Source organism: Gallus gallus, chromosome 2, assembly GCF_016699485.2.
Source record: "Gallus gallus isolate bGalGal1 chromosome 2, bGalGal1.mat.broiler.GRCg7b, whole genome shotgun sequence".
Classification (NCBI taxonomy): domain Eukaryota; kingdom Metazoa; phylum Chordata; class Aves; order Galliformes; family Phasianidae; genus Gallus; species Gallus gallus.
This window is the reverse complement of record NC_052533.1, coordinates 144,629,695-144,652,385: the sequence shown is the minus strand read 5'-3', so window position 1 is coordinate 144,652,385 and position 22,691 is coordinate 144,629,695. Positions and strand designations below refer to the sequence as shown.

The following is a 22,691-nucleotide window of genomic DNA, read 5'->3' as shown; positions in this document are numbered from 1 at the left end:
CATCCCCTGGGCTGTAGGTCATGTATTAAATACAGATATAACTCTAAAAAGCATATAAAAAATAAAAATAAATTAAAGTAATGACTTTAGTCATCCCCTTAAAGTTTGTTTCTATGACTGCAGTGAGATGGTTAACTTGTTGGACTTGAGCCTTGTGAAGGCATTTGCTGCAGTTCCTGAAATGTTGCTTAAAATGACAAGAAACAAAACTGATAAGAATGGGGGCGGTTTGGGTCCTGCTATTTTGTGGCATCTGGCAAAAAATAATTTTAGCACATACTTGATACATATGATGGAGGTTTCAAGCTTCTTCATCAGCCTTTTGGCATTTGACAGTGACCATAAGGAATAATATCCATATGAAAGTGTTTTTAAATTAGGGCTGTGTGGGAAAATGTGCTCATGTTCATGCAGCCTTGTATTTCTGAAGGCCAGAGACCACAGAGAGGAAGAAAGAAGCTGCTGGTTCAAGGGTCAGCATTTACTGTAGGTTCCCACACCACCATATGAGAAAACACTGACGTTGCTTTGCCTTCAGAAATTAAGGCTGCATTTCAGTATTTCAGATACTTCTACAGTGAACTCCTGGTAAATGTTTCCTTTTCAATCTCACTGAAAAATTTCAGTAAGGAGATTCTTGGGAAATGGACGAAGTTTATCAATTACACAAACTTGTAATCGTTGAGATCTTTCATGAGTTTTCTCAGCCTAGCCAAGAAGATGCCCTGGGTCCAGATTTGCTCAGGAAGCCATATGAATAGAAAGGCTTCTTCTCTTCTTACTTCTCTTTGCTGCCAAGAATACAAGTAGTTTGGGAAAATATGCCTAGATGTGACTTTCCTGACCTTCTGTGAATTCTAATAAACCGTTTGGAGTACTTAAGCAGCTGCACTGAGGAAGGGTCAAAAATATCTCTTGGCATGCTTCTACTCCATCTATGGATTGGTCTTCTGTGAAAACAAAGGCGTTTCTGTGAGTCATTTATATTCCTTGTGGGTTTTTTTTTGTTGTTGTTTTTTTTAGTGATTCTTCTCTGAGGCATTTCTATTTTATATTCTCTTCTTGTCAGCAGTAGTCAAGGGCATCCAAGTACAAACTGCTGTGACTGATCAGCCTCACGTTTCTCACTGGGCTGTGAGGAGAGGACCTGTGGTAGTACAGGCCAAGGAGTAGAATGAGAGCTGGAAGGCAAAAGGTGAATCTGTGCTAAAACAAGTCGCTGTGGTAGAAAGTTGTCATGGTCAGTGATACAATGGAAGCAGATGGTATTCCATTAAATAATGGTATGCCATAAGTAAAATGTCTTTGACATGAAGGTAAATTGTGGCCTTCTAGTACTTGAAGGGAGCTTATAAACAGGAGGGGGAACGGCTGTTTATGAGGGTGGATAGTGATAGGACAAGGGGAAATGGTTTTAAATTGAGATGGGGGAGGTTTAGGTTAGATATTAGGAGAAAGTTTTTCACACAGAGGGTGGTGATGCACTGGAACAGGTTGCCCAAGGAGGTTGTGGATGCCCCATTGCTCGAGGCGTTCAAGGCCAGGCTGGATGTGGTTCTGGGCAGCTGGTCTGGTGGTTGGTGACTCTACACATAGCAGGGGGGTTGAAACTAGGTGATCATTGTGGTCCTTTTCAATCCAGGTCATTCTATGATTCTTTGAAGTAGACACCAGTGTTTCATTCCTTTTTGTGGAAAATCAGGACTGTGCTGTGACAAAACCATACTCGTGGCCCCAAGTTGTCAATAAGCCATCTCTAAATTTAGTCAGCTGCTTTTAGCTGGCTTTTGTTCCATTCCCATAGCTTGGATTAGAGCAATTGCTGTATCAAGAGCTTTGTTAAAATATATTTATATATACACATATATATATACACACACTTATATGTGTACGCAAGTTTTTTGTTTTGTTGGGGTTTTTTTGGTTGAGTTCTGAGGTATTTTTGAAAGATCTTAATTGTGGTTTATGACTACAGCCACATCTTGACTGATTTCTCATGGTACATAAAAATGCATGCTGAATATTTGAAGCATGAACTACCTTAAAGCAGTGGGATTTGGCTCATTCTTTGTGAGTTCAAGTGAGAAATATTTTTTTCCTTACTCTGAAGGAAGAAAGAGGTGGTAAAGTAGGAAGGTTTTCCTTTTAGTCGCCTCTGTTGGGCTGTAGCTGTTTTTCTGTGGCCGTTCTATCAGGATGACTTCTGCAAATAACTTGTCTGATTTTGTTTTTGTTCCACATTCTTGTGTTACTTCAGCAATGATGGATTGGAATTGCAGCAATACTTAGAGACGAGGGTTAGCTGCAGCGAGACAAGATGACTTCGCTGCTTTTAAAAAGGGGCACGGATTCTTTTGGCTGGGAAAGGAAAAGCGGAGTTCTAGTCTGCAACCAAGCAGGAATTTACTCTTGAAATAAGCAATGAAGTTCCAAGATTAGAATAGATTGCTGCAGTTGATCTCATCCCTTGCATGAGTAATTCTGGGTGGTTATTTAGTAGACTGCACAGATTATAAACTCAGAGCTGAGCTTCGTTTCTCAAAAGGCTGGAGTGATAAAGAAGCTGCAATGGCTGCTTTACTGGATTGTCCCCACTCCGGGGAGATGGATACATAAATAATCTGCCCTCCCCAGATCTCCATGCTATCCATGTAGTGTGCAGCTCCAGCGAATTGGCAGCTCCCTCCTCCAAAGCTTCATTCTGAGTATTTTTTAAATGGCAAATATCCAACATTAATAATCCACATAGCAGAGCTGGGAGGAGGCTGCTGTGGGGGCAGCAGGATCACGGTGAACTTCAAACAGTCTTTTTAATAGTCAGAACTGTGGTAAGTAGCAAACGAGTTTTACTACTGTCTTGTGCTTTGTTGGAAATGCAGCCTTCTGACCTGAGTGTTTAAATGCTGGGCGAATGCTCTCAGTTATTTCTGTTTTGCCGAATTTCTTTGCTGTATGTGTTCCTGCTTAGGCTGAAATGTAAGGGGAAAGTGTGGTATTTAAAGCGTTTTTGACTGCTTTGTTTAACAGAGAAAAATATGGCAATGCGTTGAAGCTCTGTTGAGTTTCCATAAATATGTATTTTCAGTTTGTTTTTGATCCTTTCGAGCAATTCAGTAGAATATTTTCTCATGAAAAGTGAGTTTTCGTCTAAGTTAAGTGCTTGATTTATTGTCTCTGAGGATTTCTCTGTGTAATTGCATATCAAAAGAAACGTTAACACGCAAAGAAATTTTTATACAAGATCAACCGCTGCTTTCTAAAAACCTGATACTACTTCTGATGTTAAAAGCACAGTGATAATCCTACAGATGTATTCCTTCAGGGTATCACTTCAGGCTTTCAGAAACATACCCAGTGTACATAAGAGAGCTTTGACTTTAAGTTCTCACTCTGTCGAATAGTATTGATTAGTTTGCGAGATGTGAGAGCCCTGAAGAGGGGTTTTGTGAGAGATCAAACAGGAATTTTACTGAGATACCATGTGTTTTTCTTAGTACAATACTGGAGGAGGAGAAGCTGCAGCAAGAGGAACGAATGAGAATGGAATCCAGGCGACAAGTCACAGTATCCTGGGACTCAGGAGGATCAGATGAAGCTCCTCCCAAGGTAGCTATCAGAACACAAAGTATGAGTGTTTCTAAAAATAATGATAATACTCCTTTTAATTCCGTTTATTTCTTCCAAGCCTTGTCTGAGGGGTTGGTTAAGGCAACGACGTTCTGCCCAATTCCGTCATCATCAGCTAATGCTTGCCTGAAATGACCCGGCTCTCTTTAGACTGTTATTAGGGCTGATGTCTGCTATAATTTTGCACTGACAATTTTCTGATGCCTGTTTATTTAACTTGCAGGAGACTACCATAGTTGCCACAAAAATGTTTCCTGGCTTTTTCTTTCTTCTCTCTCTTCCAGCTCTCCTGTGAAATGTTAGCTGGTGAGATTTCAGACCCCTGTAAAGCGTTTTTTAATTACAGATCAGAATAGAAATTAACTAATTGTATTTTCTTTCATTTTCCTTACTCTGAACAGAAAATTACAGTTTTACTTCCAAGGAACTTAAGCGTTTTAGATTACTCTTAAATTTGTTCCACTGCATGTCCGTGTTGTTGGATGTCACTGAGGTGCTCTGCAGTCTAAGCTCACCAGTTGCCAAGCGCTCACTTCTCTCGATAACTCATGTGCTTTTTGCTCTTCAAGGAGCCCATATTTCAGAGAATTTAATTTTGTGCCCTGACCATTGTGGTGTGGAGTAGTATCCGCATCCTGATCAGTTTGTGATGAGTTTCTGTAGCCCTCTTTGCAAGCTCTGGTGCTCAGGGGGATTGTAGTCAGAGTTGTAGACTCCTGGAATCATTAAGATTGCAAAGACCACTAAGGTCAGCTAGTCCAACCACCAACCCATCCCCACCATGCCCACTAAACCATGTCCCTCAGTGCCACATCTACCCGTCTCTTGGAAAGTAATAGCGGGACAACTTTTGCTGCACACATCCCCCAGCATTAATCAAAAGGAAACATTTTTTGGTTTTGTTTGGTTTCTGTATCTCTAGCTTGTTGCTTGATAGATTTCCTAGTTTGGTTCTCCATTTTGATAGCTTTATGGCAAGCAGGAATTGCAGACCCTAGAAGTGTTTTTACTTCAGAGTTAAGAGTGGTGAACAATCCAACACACTGATCAGGCTTCTGAGATAAACTGCCAGGATTCAATGTACATATAACCAGATAATGTACTGAGCTACAGAAGCAGATGAACTGCATGAATCAGAGCAATATCCTACTCAATAACAATTCAAATTTATTATTATATTGATATTAAGCTACTTAGCAATACTTAATTATTACTGCATTGTGTAAGAATGTATTTAGTCTTGAGGCTTTAGGCTAGTTCAAATAAGTATTCTAACGTAGTGGATGAGAAGCACTGAATTAGGACTGATCATCATCAGAGCTTTAGGTGCGACATCCAAACTAAAACTTGAAAAAGGTTATGTTGGGATTGAAATTAATTCTCCTACCACTGCATGCTCTATTGAGTGTTTTAACTCTTTGAGATACTTTCAATGTATATGCAGTGAAATTGTTGCTTAGGTTTTTTATACAGTGCTTTTGTGTAACATGAGTATTTGTTCCAGTGACACTGCTACAAGTTGAATTTTTTACATAAGGTATCTCAAGCATCCCTTAAGTTACTATCTGATTTTTTAATAGTGACAATTGATTTTTCTTTCAGTAATTTGTTGTAACAGTTCTTCATGTGCTTAAACTCTCATTTATTGATAGCCTTCAATTCCTCACATTCTCAGATAGCTCACAATTCTCACAGTTGGTGCTATGAAATTACTTGTATCAATGGTTAGTTAGAAACCTCAGATAGAAAAGATCCCTCTACAGAATGATAACAGTTTTCATGTAGAGATGATAAAAGTCTGCAGTCCCAAAGTAGTGTGATAGTAGCTTTTAACTGAAAGAGAATGTTGAGGTTTGGGTTTTGTATTGGGTATGTTTGTGTCTTTGGTTGATTTTTTTTTCTTCCTTCTGAAATACACAGCAGTACTCTTCCTCATCAGAAAAGGCAAATGTACCTTTAGCACTGGAACAGGTTGCCCAAGGAAGTCGTAGATGCCCCATCCCTGGAGGCATTCAAGGCCAGTCTGGATGTGGCTCTGGGCAGCCTGGTCTGGTGGTTGGTGACCCTGCACATAGCAGGGGGGTTGAAACTTGATGATCATTGTGGTCTTTTTCAACCCATGTCATTCTGTGATTCTATGATAGAGATTAACATCAAGTATAAATAACAGAACACTTCTACTTTGAAGATAAAAGTAAGTTGTTCTGAGCATCATTTTCCATCACTGCTTCTTTCAGCAGTGTGAAATTTCTATACTTACTCTGGCAAAAGGCTGTTCAATGTGTGCAGACAAAAACGCTTCTCTTTCATTGGGCTTTCCTAATTTCTTCTGATTTTTCTCATGTATTCCTGTGATTACATGTCAGCTTTGTTTACATGCGGAGTATTCTGTTTCTCTTGAAAGTGACAAGCATGGTGCTCGGAGAAATAATCTGATAGCTTTTCTTTAGCTGTCCTTCCTAATAGGAGCTATTTTTCATGACTAGGTATGGGTTGCAGAACAGAGCATGTTCAGAGTATGGCCAAAAGCACCTTCCATTTTAAGGCAGTGAATTGCATGGGGGTTAATGGTCAGAACTGACTTTGGTCCTCAGAATAATGCCTGTAAATATTTGTGCTGAACAAAGTTAGATTTGTGTTATGATTGAAGCAGACTTGCTTTTGGGAACAGTTACAGAACAACAAATGGCAAAACTTTACTTAATGCAAATTATGAACTTAGAAACAATATGATTTCAACCTGAAAGCCTGATTTAAGGCTTCTGGGTTGTTCTCTTTGGAGTTAAGAACAGCACAGAGAAGGCCCCATCATGCAAGCAATTAAATATGCCCCAGAAATAGACAGAGTGAGTGCTACTTATTGAAATATCCAGCAAACAGTTCAGCCTCTGTTGTTTTCAGAGGAAAATAGAGAGAAACTTAATTTTATGTTGTTTTTGTTTTAAATGGTAAATAATTCAGAATGTTTATTTCAGGGATTTTTTTTTCCTAGCTTTTGTGCGTAATGTAAATGTTTGTTTCACCAGAGAATAATTTTGTGGGTTTAGTTTCTGTTTGTAAAGACTCTTAAAATTTCTTTGTATTTGCAGCCCAGCAGGCCTGGTTACCCCAGCCCAAGGTCCAGTGAAGGGTTTTATCCGAGTCCTCAGCATATGGTACAGCCAAATCACTACCAGGTATTATATTTTAAACTCTGCATGTATTTATTCAAATGTGGTGTTTATAACTTAGTTGTAGCTTGTGGGATTGATTCACTTCTTCTGCTGTTTAATTTCATTGACTGCTGCTGAGTAGTTTTTTTTGTTCTACATCAGAACAAACCTTGAATTGAGCCTAGTAGGTTTCCTCCAGATGGTAAATATTTCCATATCTGATGTTGTGCTCAAATTCCTAAAACTGAAGTGAAGCACATTAGACTTTCCCATGTTTACTGAAGGAATGTGGTGCTCCTGTTAGCATTTATCAGATCGTACAATGTCTACAGTAAAGACCTTATTTATAGATTATTATCAGAGAATAGAAACATTGATTGGAAAAGGCTACGAAGATTATCCAGTCCAACCGTCAACCCATCACCACCACTAAACCATGTCCCTCAGTGCGACATCTACGCATTTCTTAATGAACCACAGAATCATAGGATTTCTTCTGTTGAAATGGAGTGTCTTGGGTTGGGTTGGAATTTTTGCTATGTTATGAAATGACTTGCATTATAGAACAGGTTTGGATGGTGCACTTTCCTTGGATTTATTGATACTGTACTCCCTAATATTTCTCTGAAACAGTTCTATTTTCTGTTGGCTGATAGCCTTCTTTAAGTACACTTAGGTCTATTCAAAGCATCAGCCATATACAACAAACTCAGATGAGATTTTTTTTTTCTCATGGGGATGGGGATGTTTTAATTTCTTAATGAGAATATTTCAGACTTACTAATGATACTTTGATTTTTCTGTGGATAATTTCTCAAGCTGTGCAGCTAAGCACAGTAATTACATGCAGTCACTCAGAACGTAAGCTTGTCATATACATTGGGGGATACGTTATTTATGGCCCTGTAGGGTGATGTGTGCATAGCTCCTATTAACTTGAATGTGAGCTGTGCATATGTAAGTCTTTGAAAAGCATCAGTAGAGTTGGTTTTGTTTGTCAGAATACTTTGATCTTCTTGACTACAGAGGTTGAAACATACTTTCTAATGTTGCTGTTTGGTTAGGCATCCTCAGATAGTATATTAGAGAAAGAGGTTTTATGTCACATCTTGGCTTGGCTTCCTTCTTTTGTTGCTTCCTTTCTTCCCTCACAATAACTGCTTGAATTGAGTCACTCATATTTACTCCCTTGAGGGGGAAAAAAAAAAAAGATTATTAAATGTGGGGGAGCATAAATCCTACTAATGTAACTTTTTTTTGTCTTCACTCCTAAAGGTATCTGGCTACTCTGGTTCTCATGGGATACCAGCCATGGCAGGCAGCATTTATCCTGGGCAAGCTTCTCTCTTGGATCAAACAGATTCCTGGAACCATCGACCTCAGGAAGTATCAGCATGGCAGCCAAACATGGAGGTATGGTGAACTGATACAGACATTGTTGCACTCTGTACAGTAAACACACTTTTTTAATTCCTTAGATATATCTGGAGAGTACTGTAGGAAAATCAAGTGTGTTTCAGTAGTGTTTTTTAAATTGCCTTCCTGCAGTGGGATGGGAGTCATGAGTCATGACTGAATTCGGTTCTTTAACCAGATCCTGCATATAGCCTCAAGGAACGTGGAATTATTTCCCCCTCTAACCTTGCAGCATTTGTTTTATTTTTTTTTTCTGTTCTTCTCCAATATTTTCCACTTTTTTCATTTCATGTTATCGTTCCACAAATTTTCTGTCTAAATCCATTTGCTCTCTAAGCAGTGCTCTAGTCCTTGAGCCTCTAGTAAGTGCTTATGTGAGAACTGAGACTTACACCATAAATACAGGAGAGCAGATAGGTATTCACATCTTCAGTTTGCCTCAAGCTATCTTAGTTGATTTGGTCGTATATTCTGCCATTACTGCTTGCAGCCATGCAGTTGTTCACACTCTGTATAGTTTAGTTGAGTGTTGTCATCCCAGGTAGTTCAGCATTCCTGTTTATTCTAGAGGGGCAATAGAAACAACATAGTTTAATTATGCTGTGCTTGAATAAAGTGTTGGCAGAATGTGACTACTTTGCACGTGTTCAAATTGTTCAAGTGTTCACAAATTGCCAGTTGCTGTAAGACTGCATAAACTTAATTGTTTTATAGGATTCGGGCACTTTGGATGTACGAGGAATGGGGCAGGTTCTGCCCACACATCTCATGGAGGAGAGGTTAATAAGACAACAGCAAGAGATGGAAGAAGATCAACGCTGGCTTGAGAAAGAGGAACGATTCCTGGTAATGGTTTGTTTTGTGGTTACTGTTCATTCATTCATTCATTCTAATTTTTCTTTAGGTGTTCAGCTAGTAAGTGTGTCCTGTGCTACAGATACAGAACCACAGGAGCATAGAATGGCTGAGGTTGACAGGGACCTCTGGGTCCATGTGGTACAATCCCTGCTCAAGTAGAGACACCTACAGCAGAGTGTCCAAGATTTTGAAGATCTCCAAAGAGCAGACTCCACAACCTCTCTTTGCCAGTGCTCAGTTCACTACACAATGTGGAAGTGGTTCCTGATGTTTAGACAAAACCTCTTGGGTTCCATTCTGTGTGCATTGCCTCTTGTCTTGGCCCTGGGCACCACTGAAAAGAGCCAAAGTCAAACAGCTGATATTTTTCCCATATAAGTTAATGCTGAGGAGCCTATGAGCCTCACTGGATAGGTAAACGGCAGTGGTGTGGGTTGTGACATGGATCAGTCACACATTTGGTTTCAAGTGTATTTCAAGGAACATATTGATTTGAAAGCTTTTCTTGTTGTATGTAGTTGGAAGGCATGTTTGTATCAATGCAAGTGTGGTAAGCTTGTTGTGAGAGCTAAGTTTGAGTAATTGCCCAGGTGACTTGTTTTTATTTTGGAGACCAATATTTGCTGGTTATGGTTGTCTCACTAAATTTAAAGCCATCTTTTAGGGATGTTGAAGCCAGTACATCGAGTCCCTTGGAAGTAGGAATCTATGCTTTGTTCTACAGAACACCAATGGGAAGGAACAGAGAGCAGATCTTAAATGCAGACAGTGTTACTGAGACCTAATTGTTTGGCAAATGAATTACCTTAGTCTCTTAGGGTGTTCATTAGATATGCTCATCCAAACAGTTGATGAGCAACCAAGGGTAGGATAAATCTCTACTAGGAGATGAGAGCTGCTGGTAGATGTCTCCATGCCCATTGTGTGTTCTAGCTAAGATCTGGATTGTGACATAGGTAGTATGTCACTTTTGATTAAAAGGCAATAAAGCTTGCTTTTGGCTTTTTTCTCTGTAAACACTCTTGGAAATTTGTGGTTTACCATTTGATGATGATACAGAAACCACTGTACCCAGATTGCTTTGTCAAATGTGTTACAAGGGGAAAGGAAAACTTCTTGCCTAATTTAGGCATTAGCTTTTCCTGTCCTGAATGGCACCAATTGTTTGCGACTTTCACAAATGTGGATTAAAATTTACAAGATTGTCAAGAATTTTTTGAGGGATTCATGTATTGCTCCAGGAATGCTTCCTTAATAGAACACCTCTTGAGAATGAGACATCGTAACTTCAGGAGGTGGCAGTGGGTTGTGCGGGAGCTTTCACCTTATCTGCAGAATAGGTGATGACTGGAATGTGCTGTCCAGAGAGTTGGTGGAGTCACCAACCCTGGGGGTGTTCAAGGAACATTTGAACGTTGTGTTGAGAGACAGAGACATGGTTTAGTGAGAACAGTTGGTGATGGGTGAATGGTAGGACTGGATGATCCTGTGGGTCTTTTCCAACCTTGGTGATTCTATGATTCTATGAGTCTATAATTATTTGTAGCACTCAGTGTTCTGCTTTGCTTCAGTCTCAGGACCATCAAGATATTTAACATCCCCACGATTGCTGCTTGTTGATTTTTCTTTTGCCCTGTAATAGTGTACTGCTGAAGAGACACCGTCACTACTACCGCCTCCTATTTAAAGGAAGTAGAAAGTGCTCATGAGCTTGTGAGCTCTACAACTCCGTAGCTTTGCCAGAGGTGGTTTTGGTTGTAAACTCAATGTAAATGTTAAACAGTTGGAAAGGCAAAAAGAGCAAGTTTGAGGGGGAGTAAGCGTGAAGTTAAGTGGCCAAAATGGGAAATTGGAATTCATTGGAGACTTAAAATCTTGGTCTTTCCACACTAATATTTTCAGTATGGAGGCATGTGGGTCATAATTTAATGCCTGTTACAGACTTATACACTGTGTCAAAAGTTGAACAGGCTGTAGCAATAGTCACAGGGTATATTTGAACCCATAGCATGGTATGTTGCCCAGGAAACTTTTGCTTAAATGTAGCTATTTCTTGAAAAAGGAACATGGTTTTCTTGGTTTTGTGCTGAAGAAATCAAGACAGTAGAAGAGTCGTTGTGAGGAAGCAGCCCCGTAGACTTTGCCCTTCACCTGAAGAACACCTAGAGATCATACATGAGATTCCAAACACGAGAGTCCAGCATAGAAGTATTATATATGTTGCACGTGTTCACATTGCTTACCCTATGATCTGACATTTCTTCTGCCCAGAGAGGGACTTCACTAAAACTTCCCCAAGTGTGAAGGAAGAGAGACAACTTATTTTATCAGTCAGTGTTCTGTCTCACATGCTTTGAGAGAGCGTTCTGCAGAAAGACTAACCTTTAGGTTTTGATGACATTGTTTGGCTGAAGTGTGGCTCTCCTGTCCCTGCTTTAGGTTTCAGAAGACATTTTTCCTTTTAGGCATAGAGAACAATAGAGGGAGAAGAGCCAGATTTAAATTTTTAACTTACGTAACTCTACAGTCTGGTGTTCTTAGTTTAAAGCTAGCTGCTTTCAAAAGCAACTCTATTTACACGGTTGTCATACTCCTACAGTTTATCTTACATCTCATTTCTGCTATTGAGACTTGGACTCACAGAGCAGTGACTGCAAATCATTTAACGTGAGATGCTGTGTAATGAGAAGAAAAATCCTTACTGGGGTTCCTGTTAGTACAATTTTTTATCTCCCCAGAGTAACACTAGCTTGCTCATGATTCAAAATATATCACTGTTTTTGCAAAGAATAACTACAACTCATAACATGTTATGACAAAGATGAACAGCACTGATTCTGTGTTGGCTAGAAGAGACACCCCAGATAAAGAATGAAATGGCAGTGGTATTGAAATGGAAATGCAGCAGTCTTCAGAGAGGATGATATCTGTGTGATTTGTCTGAAAACAGTCCTTTGAGAACATGTAAATAGTATGTGAAAGGAGATAGAGATGTTGTTTGCAAGCTGCAGCATTAAATAGAATCCAAAATTCTGAAATTCCGCTATACAAAGGGAAAATAAACAGATCTCTTGTCATAGGAAGCTCATGAGTGAAAATAAATCTGTTCTGTAAAAACTGAAAAGAAGATTTTAAATTTAAAATTGAACCAAATTTATCTGCTGGGAAGTGAGAAGAGAATAGGGGAGGTGGGGGATTTGTTTCAGTGGGGAATTATTTCAGAATTAACTCCCATCCCCGGATAGAGAGGGGCCACTGGCATGAGTCGGGTAGCTTCATGGGCAGTGGTTAAAGCTGCGGACTTTCATGCCATCTTGCTAAAATTGCTTTAGATATCAGTGCCTCCTGGAAACAGGATGAAAATCTCTGAATTATTTTTGTGGTAGCTGAAGTGAAGACAAAGCGTTGCTGCACTTCCCACTTCATGCAGGTAACCTTAGAAGATGCTGTTTGCGTGAGGCATATATAGGTGGAGAGGTGAGACTACTGCAGTGCAGTCACATAAAATCATAGAATCATGGTATGGTCTGGGTTGGAAGGGACCCTGAGGATCGTGAAGTTCCAACCCCCCCCTTGTTGGTGGCAGGGCTACCAACCTCCACATCTGGTAGCAGACCAGGCTGCCCAGGACCCCATCCAACCTGGCCTTGAACATGTTCAGGGATGGAGCATCCACAGCCTCTCTGGGCAGCCTGTTCCAGCACCTCACCACTCTCTCTGTGAAGAACTTCCCTCTGACATCTAATCTAAACCTTCCCTCCTTGAGCTTAAACCCATTCCCCCTTGTCCTATCACTGTGTGCCTTTGTAAACAGTTGATTCCCTTCCTGTTTATGATCCCCTTTTAAATGCTGGAAGGCTGCAGTGAGGTCACCCCACAGCCTTCTCCTCTCCAGGCTGAACAAGCCCAGCTCCCTCAGCCTATCTTCATAGGGGAGCTGCTCCAGCCCTCTGATCATCTTCGTGGCCCTTCTCTGGACCCTCTCCAACAGCTCTCTTCAGTAAGGTATCTTGTGTAATGTATTTTGCTGCTACAATTCTCCAGGTGCTGCAATCCACAAGATTTTCGTCATCTTTTATATCCTATAGAGTTTGGTTGGATACCTCATGCATACAAGAAACACACAAAGCTCTCGTTCTGCACTGTCTCATGAGTCATTTTGCAATCACAGTGGGTATTTCCACTCCCAAAAATAAAATTGACAAAGTTTGATTGAGGTTTTTCACTCATGTAGTGCAAAGCACGTAGAATCCACATGAGCAACCTCCATCCCCAAATGCAGTGCTCTACAATTGCAGATAGACTCTTCACTGCTGGCACTCATAGCTCACTGGAATTGAAATATTTGGCCTATTACCCCACAGTCTGGCATGCATCCTGTAGTGCTTGTGCTTAATGTAAAGCATACGCTATGCATGCACACCGAAAATCAGGACTGAAGCATTGAATTACTCCACTAGGGCATGGTGCGTACATGTTAGTCTGCTTGATTTCTCACGTGTAGAAGTAATTTAAAAGCAAATCGATGCATTCACTGAGCTAAAATAATTTTTGAAAAGCCCTTTCAGAATGCTTTGATTTTTAAGTTTTGGTGGATATCTGGAACTGCCAGAAGCTATCTGATTTTCTTATTTTTATTTGCCTCTAGGAGAGTATTTCTTTATTTTAATATGGAATTTGACCTAAGGGAAGAATCATCCCTAACCACAGCTAGGAAAGCAGAGGGTGGTGATGGTGCACAAGAGTCTGTGTAACTTATGGCTGTTAGTTTGCCTATCGGGTTGTAGGACAGAAATTGTCCAGGATGACCTCTTCAGTTCAGCAGTACAGTGAAGCTGATGATTTTGCTACTGTAGCTTCTTGCACTATAGCTATCTCTGAATATTTTGCAGAGCGCTTTTCCTCTTTTAGGATGTCTTGATGAACTGCTTCTCCATTTGAATTTAGTTTCCAGCTCGAACCTTTCTGTTGTGGTTGTGTTGATGGTATCTGGCATTGCTTCCCATTATATAAAATAAAGATGTATGTGCTCATGCCTTTGAGTAACTCCTCAGCAGATAGAGCAGTGTTGTGCTCAGAAACTTATAGCTCTTTTCTGGGATGTTCAGAAGAAATAACTTGCATAGTTTCCTTATCGTGTTCAGTTTTGTTTTTTTTTTTTTCTGAAATTCCCACATAGCTGTGGTTTTGTATTTGTCCTGTTTTGACACTGAGGACTGCAACTCAAATATAATTGATGTGAACTGTTGCTAAAATTAGATTTTAATTTTTAGCCTGAGAAATTCCCACCGAGATGTTGCAGTTTGGCATGTCCTGAGAATGCCAAGACATGCATGTTCTTTTATTAGGGAGTGACCAGAAATACTGGAAATCAAGATTGTGTTCCAGTTTGGGAATGTATGCATCGTGTCTGAAAAGTACCCTTGATGCTTCCAAAGATTTCAGATAGCAGAGTATTTATTAAGAAAAACCAAAAAATAGAGAGTCCATTTACTTTTCTAAGGCTTTGATTTTCTGCAAGAATTTAATGAAATACAGTTCCTCCCTGAAATGTGGCATTGAACATATCTGAGATAGCTCGGTACTAAGAATTCACCCAAACATTGCAGTGTAGTGCCAGCATCAGGAGCTAAAATTTAATTAATTAGTCCTATCCTGACTGTGAAAGGTATATTATTCAATTAAAAATCTATCCACTTAGAAGAGGAAGAGTTGCTATTAAGTTATAACCAGGCCATGCTTAAGATCCCTTCCTACTCAAGCCATTCTGTGATGTTTAAAAATACAGTGAGTGTTTGATCTGAGATACATACCTCCCTAGCGTAAAATAGTTCAGCAAATGAATAAATTGGAATATTGTTCACTAATTAATGTTAGAAATACATTTGGGCCTCTTGTTAGTCATTGGTCACAAACATGTGTTGAGTGTTTCTCTTCCTTGTGTACTGGACTGTTGGGGTTTTGATGGACAGAGGGAGAGAAGCGTTTGGAGAAGTTGGGAGTGGTAGCACTAAAGATTCTGTCTTTACTCCTACAGTGTGGATGTGAAGATCACTGGGATGCCGGTGGGTTGTGGAGCTGTACAAACTGCTCCTGCACCCAATGGCACTGGGTTTTTTCATTTTCAGATCGTATTTTTGGAGAAACCTGGACAACATCAGTGTTCTCCATGGCTTTGTTTGTATAAGGGCAGTCAATAGTTTTGTTGGGCTAATCTGGTTTAGGGTGTATTTTTGGAGGAGTTAATTGCTCAAAGTGCAAGCATCATGAATGACCCGTAGGGTGAATTCATCTTCGTCTGTTCCCAAAGACTTTGGGCAATTCCTGGCTAGAAATTGAAGTGAAATTAAGACACACTGTGAACATCAGTGTAATAGAAATGAAGCAAGAATAGCTTTACTTTAGCTAAAACCTACGCTGAGTGTCACAACTCATTTGATATCTGTGGAATTGTCTGACATACCCATATCAAATGAGACTTCAGTAAGAAAAAAAGTTATTATAATAAAGAAAATAAACTAGATTTGTCCAGGTAGGTTTCATTACAGAATTTGTCACAAATTCTCAGAGAAGCATTGAACTAATTGCTTGCTTTTGTCTGCATCAGTTCTGCCTGCTTGAGAAGGGGTTAAATGTTTCCTTGTCTCCTTTGGTTTGTCTATTTTTAATCTGCAAGTTCTTTCAGGCAGTGAGTCTGACTGTGTCTGGCTCTGTCTGCAGAAGACTGAATGAAAATGCACAGAATAAACCCTTCATACAAACTGCTAGAACAATCTGGGTGTTTTTAGTGTCATTGATATTAGTGTTATTGATCTGCCTGCCGTGCTGTTTCTTTAGGATCATTTAGCAGGGTATGTGAATTGGAATTACTTTATAGTGCTTTCAGAAAGAAGAAAGGAAGGGGATCTTCAGTAGCTTTATCCCCCAGCACTGACCCTGAAAGCACATTTTTGTGGAGTGAGCTTAGTTACAGTCAATGTTTGTCTGCATTTCTCTGAACATCTTGTTCTGTGTGTGTACATACATCTTACGCGTATATACATTCAGATATATGTCAGAGGATGTATTTACACTGATGTAGAAGTGTGTGCTATCTGTTGCCAGAATCACAGAATCATTCAGGTTGGAAAAGATGACTAGGATCATCTAGTCAACCGTCAACCCACCCTCACCATGCACACTAACCATGGCCCTCAGTCCCACATCTCCATGTTTCTTCAACTCCTCCAGGGATGGTTACTCCACACCTCCCTGCCCAGCCTGTGCCAATGCATTGCCACTCTTCTGAGGAGAATTCTTTCTTAATATCCAGCCTGAAGAAAATGAACTCCTCGTGTGGTTCCATAGGACAGTGCATTAAGTTTGCTTTTCTGTGCTAGAAAAGCACCTGACCTGTCTTCAGGTCAGCATAAACCTTTGTTTCACATCAGCTCTTCCTTTTTCCTTCCATATAAGTAATGGTGTCCTTGAAGAATAAATACCGTACATCTGGTATTGGTGGGAGGTGAGCGAAGTGGCCAATTTCTCTGAGAAGAAGTTGGGCTGGTCTTAGGTTTCCATTTTAAACAATCAAGCCACAAGTTTCTCTACGTCACTTAAAGCAGATAGAACACAAACTCATTTATTTGTCACCTTTATCAGGATAGTTGTGCATCTGGGCATCTATATTAGCTTTCTATATCCCGTGCAGTGTGTGCAGGGCTCTGTCACTGGGCCCCATTTGCGGCCTTCCAGAGGGAGCCAAGTACATAGAAGCCTTCCGAGTAGGAAGCGGGAATTAACTCACAGCATTTCTCATCCTGTGGTTGAAATTTTGCTGCTGGGAGAACAGTTGTTTAAAAAAACAACTTTTGTTGCCTTTGAGAAAATAGAAAATGCGAGTTTTCCAGTGTTGTGTTAGGGAAATGGTACTGGCAATATTTATAAACAGCATTTTTCACTCGTGCTGAGAACGGGTGGCCAAGAAGCAGTCTGCGAGTCTGCTGGGAGTTGTTGGGAGCTGTTGTTCCAGAAACACGCTGAATGCAGTGACGTTTGTGCATGTCAGTGTTCATTTTTCACTAGCCTTGTCTTTGAGATGTTTTGTGCCTAGGTTGTGTGAATCTGTAAGGAGAGAACAGGGTGAAATTGTGACCAGAGAAGCTGTAGGTGCCCCATCCCTGGAGGTGTTGAAGGCCAGGTTGGACGAGGCACTGGGCAACCTGACCTGGTGGGTGGCAACCAACGTACGGCACGGGCTTGGAGCTCAGTGATCTCTAAGGTCCCCTCCAACCTAAGCCATTTTATGATCCTATGATTTGTGTTTCAGAAACCTGATGTGCGGCTCTCCAGAGGCAGCATTGAACGGGAGGACGGAGGTCTCCAGGGCCCAGTGAGTATCTGTGGGATCCTTTCATCTCCTGGCCCCTTTTTCAACATCCTGGTAGAACATGCTGTCTTTTATTACAGGAGATGATTTTAAGTTTTTGCTAAATGTTTCCACTGTCATTACATGGCTCTGCAACTTTCCAAGGAGCTCAGCTTCTGTGGGAACAGCAGAACAGTGGCAGACTTTGGTCATGCAGCACTTGGATGGATTTGGGGTTTGTTGGTTTTTTTTCCCCCTTGAAACAATACTGCAGTGTTTCTGCAAATATGTTGCAATTATTTTTGAATGTGCCTGTGATGTATGGTTGGGCCTTTTATTTAAAAATGCTTTTTGAAACTTCTGTCGACAGGAAGCAGGGTTAAAATAACTTCTGCAGTTGTTTAAATATCTGAAGGGTTCTCTTACAAGGAATGTAAATGTTACTGTTGTGTTACTCAGAATTCTGTTTAGGGTAAACGATCCGCAATGAAACAAATGGAATAACCCCCACAGCCATTCCTTTGTTGTCAGACAACAGCTGCATCGCTCATTCTTACTGGCGTAACTGCTGCCTGTTTGAATAAAAACATCTCTCCAATTGTTTAATTGACATTGGAACCTCTGAATCATACCGATAGAAAAAGGGATCAGGCTGGGCACCATTCGGGGCAGAAACTCAGTGCTTCAACCAGTGGTCTCCAGGGATCACCTTCAAAGCTTCCTTTGGAAGTTGATGTCTTAAATTCACTTTCCTTATTCATCTAGGCTGCAATTCTGTTTGACTTCAGTATTTCTTCACTACATGAGGGTTTAGGGACTCATCCTGAATTTGCAAAGTAGAGTCATGAATCGGACACTGCAGCACAGTCTCTGGGAGATGGTTACTCATGTTTGAAAGCTGCTAGGATTTTTTCCATGAACCTGGAGCAGACTGTCAGTTACCGTTAGGTCTCTACTACTGTTGCATCTTATTATGAGTGAAGTATTACTGCATTTTGTGCTACTCACGGGCATGCTGCAAGAAGATCCTGAGGTCATATCAGAGGTTTGATGTAGGAGGCAGCGAGCTCCAAGTTTTCTTTCCCTGGGCTTAGAGTAAAAACCTGTATCCTGAACTGCTTCTAGAGGACGTCCTGTATTTCCAGATGAGGTTGGACTCACCCCACTTGAACGAGAAAACTGATTGTTGACAAAATGTATTTCAGGAGAGACTCTTAGTTCAGTTCCAGAATTTGCTTTTGCATTTTTTTAATTCTTAATGCGTTTGAAACGTAACTGTTGAGTTCATTTGTGGTTGGAAATGCCATTACTTAGAATATCCTGAGTTGGAAGGGATTTACAAGGATCAAGTCCAGCTCATGACTCCACATGGGGCAACCTAAGAGGTAAACCCGTGAGTCAATCTCAGTTCTGCATTGAGAGGATGAGAAATAAGGAGCAGTGTATAACTTTGCTCACATTCTTTCAACATATTTTTAATAATATTCTGGAAGTAAACATCATGATTTTTTGTCAGTGGAACTAAGCCTCCTTCCTCGTGCCCCACCTCTTCTCCCCAGAGTTCTCAGGTTTGGAATAGCTAAGTTAGCAACACGAGCAAGGTTAATGGTGGTAGGGCAGTGTGTGAGATGGTGGCCAAAGGGTTTCAGAGAATTGTGAGAACAGCAGAAGAGTGTCAGGACTTGGAGCTTTGAGTATCCTGCTAGGTTATCAACTATCAAACTTGTAAGAATTCCTTACTGTCTTTCATCAGAACTCTCCCTGTGCAATACGTTCTTCTGTGAGCCCATGTGCTGGAAGTTTTGCCTCTTGCTATAGTTTTCCATATAGATAGAACTGAGCTTGACATGGAGTTAGAGTTGGGACTTTCAGTTCACGCAGTTAAAGATTGATAAAGTTTTGAGCAGCTGAAAACAGCCTAATAAAGTGCTAGGTAACGCTAACCACAGGAGCCTTGTCAAATGTTCCTATAGTTTTAAAACAGGAACGTTTAATTTCTAAAAACGCCCAGCTGAAACTTTGAATAAATGCTGAACTACAACTGCGAATATCCTTTGGGTTTGTTATTGAAGAGGTGAGCCAGGGATAGAGAATGTCCTGCTGCTATGCCAGTTACCTGAGTGTGGTCCTGAAAATCACATTCAAAAAGACATGCTTAAAAGGTCAGAAAGTAAAGTTAATTAATTAACGCTCTCAGACAGTGATCTCAGCGTTCTCCAGAGTTGAAGTCAAGCTGAAACAGATGCTGTGTTTTCATACCGTTAACAGTGAACTCTTAAGTTTTTGGAAAGTCATCTTTAATGTGTTGAAGAAGCAACTTCCTTAGGTCCTGGTGAAAGGAAGTACTCTGACTTTGCAGAAAATTGCCTGTATTTAAAAATGGCCTTTTTGAGACGTCTTGCCATGAGGCATATGAAATTCTAACTGCCTTCAGTGCTTTGCTTTGTAATGGAAACTCCACTATACAGATAAGCATGCATGAAATGTGAGTGTTTTGCTTGTAACTTTATTTTTGTGATGTGACAAATTTTGCATAAGGTATTCATTTGGTTGTGACTAGATTTTCAATTTTCTTGGCATGAAGGTGGTATAAATGTAATTACCAAAGAAAGTCATTTGAATCTAGCATTAAGTATTTCCAAATGAATAAGCAAATTGACCTTGACTAAGAGCTTCACAGCTCAGAAGCTTGTTACCATTATTGACACTATACACCCTTGCAGAATTACCTTAGGCTGCACTCCAATTTCTTCATCAGCACTGTGACTTCTGCAGTTTGATGTCTGAATAAAGAAGAAAAACGGCTATGAATGTGCCAGCATGTTAGAGTAACAATGAAGGATGAAGTGTTATATGCAGGCCAAGGCTGTCGTGAGCAATACAAAAGAAGTGAAAATATTTTCCTTACTGTATAATTGTATATAACTGCAGTTAAGGATCATAGGTAGTGATGGTGAATAGGGAAATATTTTTAACTGTTGGGAAAGGTGCTGAGAACTGCCTGTTTTCAGTGGGTAAGAATTTGCTAGAGAAATTGTGAGCACTGTAGTGCTATAAATGTATATTTTATCTTACAGGCTGGTAACCAGCACATATATCAGCCTGTGGGTAAACCAGGTAAGCACGAAGTTCATACAGTGTTACCTTAAATCCTTGGATACACATCTTTGAGCGCTAATAGTGAGCAAATGCCAAGACTTCCATACAAGGGGGTGGTTTCGGTTATGGATAACTGCACAGAGGTGTTCTGGTGCTGAAATTCCCCATGCAGTCCCCAGAGATTAGTCAGCAAATCCAAGGAAGTGTTTCAACAGCCAGGAACTGTCTAGACGAGGCTGAATCACCTTGTAGGACTCCACCGTGCACGGAGTTCTGACATGCAAAACACGGATTGAGACTGTGACACCTCAGGTGTCTTAAGTGAGTCACAGCTGGGATTTCAGCCAGGAAGCATCATAGAATATCCCAGGTTGGAAGGCACTGATAAAGGTCATCAAATCCAACTCCTGGCTCCACACAGGACCACCCAAAAATCAGACCATGTGTCTGAGAGCACTGTCCAAACACTCTTTGAACTCTGGCAGCATGTGGGGCACTCAGTGTGGTGCAGAGTGGTACGAAGCTCCTGTAGGTATACGTTGGGCTTACTGAGTTAGTATGACTGAGCAGTAATCCCACAAGGATATTTTCAAAGTACCTTGCTAAAACTCACTGATGGATGAGTTCCATAACACCTTTCTGTCTCTGCTTTTCTTGAGTAGAAACACAATTAAAGCATAGCTCGTGTGAACAATGGATCTTCTGTATGACACATCTCCTCTGCCATTACAGTAAAGCAGGCATAGCCTTTGTAATGTTGACAGACCGCAGTGATGCAGGTACATGTGATACTTTGGTGCTCTAACAGGCCACTTGTTTTGTTAACCAGATCATGCCGCTCCACCAAAGAAGCCCCCTCGCCCTGGAGCCCCTCACTTGGGCAGCCTCGCGAGCCTGAACAGCCCCGTGGACAGCTACAACGAAGGCGTGAAGGTACAGTGCTCAGAGACACAAAACACATTTCAGAAAATAAAACACTACCCTGAAGGGATAGTTCAGCTCAAGTAGAGACCACAGAAAACAGAAGTGACTGAACTTCCAAGCAAACGTTGTTGTGGGACAAACATGCAGTGGGAATTGGGGAATTAACTGCTCTGCCCATGTCCTCCGTGAGTGATTCAGCATGTTCTTCACCTAGAACTTTCTCAGGCAAGCTGGTAGTGTAGTTTGAGGAGCATATGATGTCTCTCACATAGTTCTGCTCATCAGGAAGGAGCACAGAGCACACTCAAAATCCCCATACTCAGAACTAGACTCCTAAAGCCCTACTGGCTGTAGCAAGCAAAGACAGAGGAAAAACAGTACAGACAGCACTTTCTGACCGCTAACTGAGATGCTTTCTGATTTGTTGTCTCATCTCCAGTAAATAGGCAATAAATCCATAAGTGAAACTCCAGGGAGTTCTCTAGCACGGAGGCTGCAGGGTGCTATGAAGCTGTATCTGCTGCTACAGCTGGTGTCAATGGAACTTGTCCTTAGTGTGCCAGTCACTTTTAAAATAATGCCCCCAGATTTTGTTCCCTGCCTTTGGGACTCCTTTACTTTTCTAATCTTGAGGAGATAGAAACATGAGTGACCTCAGGGCCTCCTTAGTGGAACCAGGGCAGCTGTTTCTGTCATTAGCTGTTTTTAGCAGGTCGATATAATTGTGGATGGGGCTTCTCTGCCAGTAATACTCTAACAGAAGTGCAGCTGATACATATACATCACAGTTCTGTTGCCTATAATGAAGAACTGGATTCCACATCGTGGTAGGAACAGATGCAGTGGTAGTTGACACTTCGTTTAGGTGATTTAAGAAAATACAGACAGTATCCAGGTCATCTGGCCATGAAGTTCACAACTTGCCATCACAGCAGTATGTTCAGCACAAATCAGTCCTTCAGCTACTGCCTGTCTCACTTGTGCTCTCTTTTTTGGAGATTATCTGAGTATTTAAGAATCAGCACTGGTGAGTTCAAGCAGGATTATTTATTGTAAACCAGTGTCATTGCACTTGAAGCTGCCAAGCCTCAGATAATATGAAAAAGCAGTAACAGATGTGATACTGAACTTGGCTACTCTAAGATTTCCTTTCTAACTACTGATATTAGAACGTGAAGATGTTTTCTGAAATACATCCTTTTGACAACAAACAAACACGAACAACCAAAGTCATCAGTATGAGTGAGATTTATGTACTAAATAACTTC

General features: G+C 40.7%; 1 protein-coding gene across 42 annotated transcripts in view; it reads left to right on the top strand.

The window, feature by feature from the left end:
• Nucleotides 1-22,691, top strand: part of PTK2 (protein tyrosine kinase 2) — a 198,236-nt gene that overhangs the window by 170,492 nt on the left and 5,053 nt on the right. For 41 of the 42 annotated variants that reach the window (NM_001396554.1, NM_001396552.1, XM_046919359.1 and 38 more), the window contains 7 exons: nucleotides 3,495-3,606; nucleotides 6,717-6,803; nucleotides 8,055-8,192; nucleotides 8,910-9,041; nucleotides 17,362-17,424; nucleotides 20,478-20,517; nucleotides 21,329-21,432. In NM_001396554.1, coding sequence (NP_001383483.1) covers nucleotides 3,495-3,606; nucleotides 6,717-6,803; nucleotides 8,055-8,192; nucleotides 8,910-9,041; nucleotides 17,362-17,424; nucleotides 20,478-20,517; nucleotides 21,329-21,432 — 676 coding nt within the window. Of the gene's footprint in view, nucleotides 1-2,520; nucleotides 2,829-3,494; nucleotides 3,607-6,716; nucleotides 6,804-8,054; nucleotides 8,193-8,909; nucleotides 9,042-17,361; nucleotides 17,425-20,477; nucleotides 20,518-21,328; nucleotides 21,433-22,691 lie in introns of those variants that run through there. The other variant, XM_046919398.1, reaches the window with a different exon arrangement.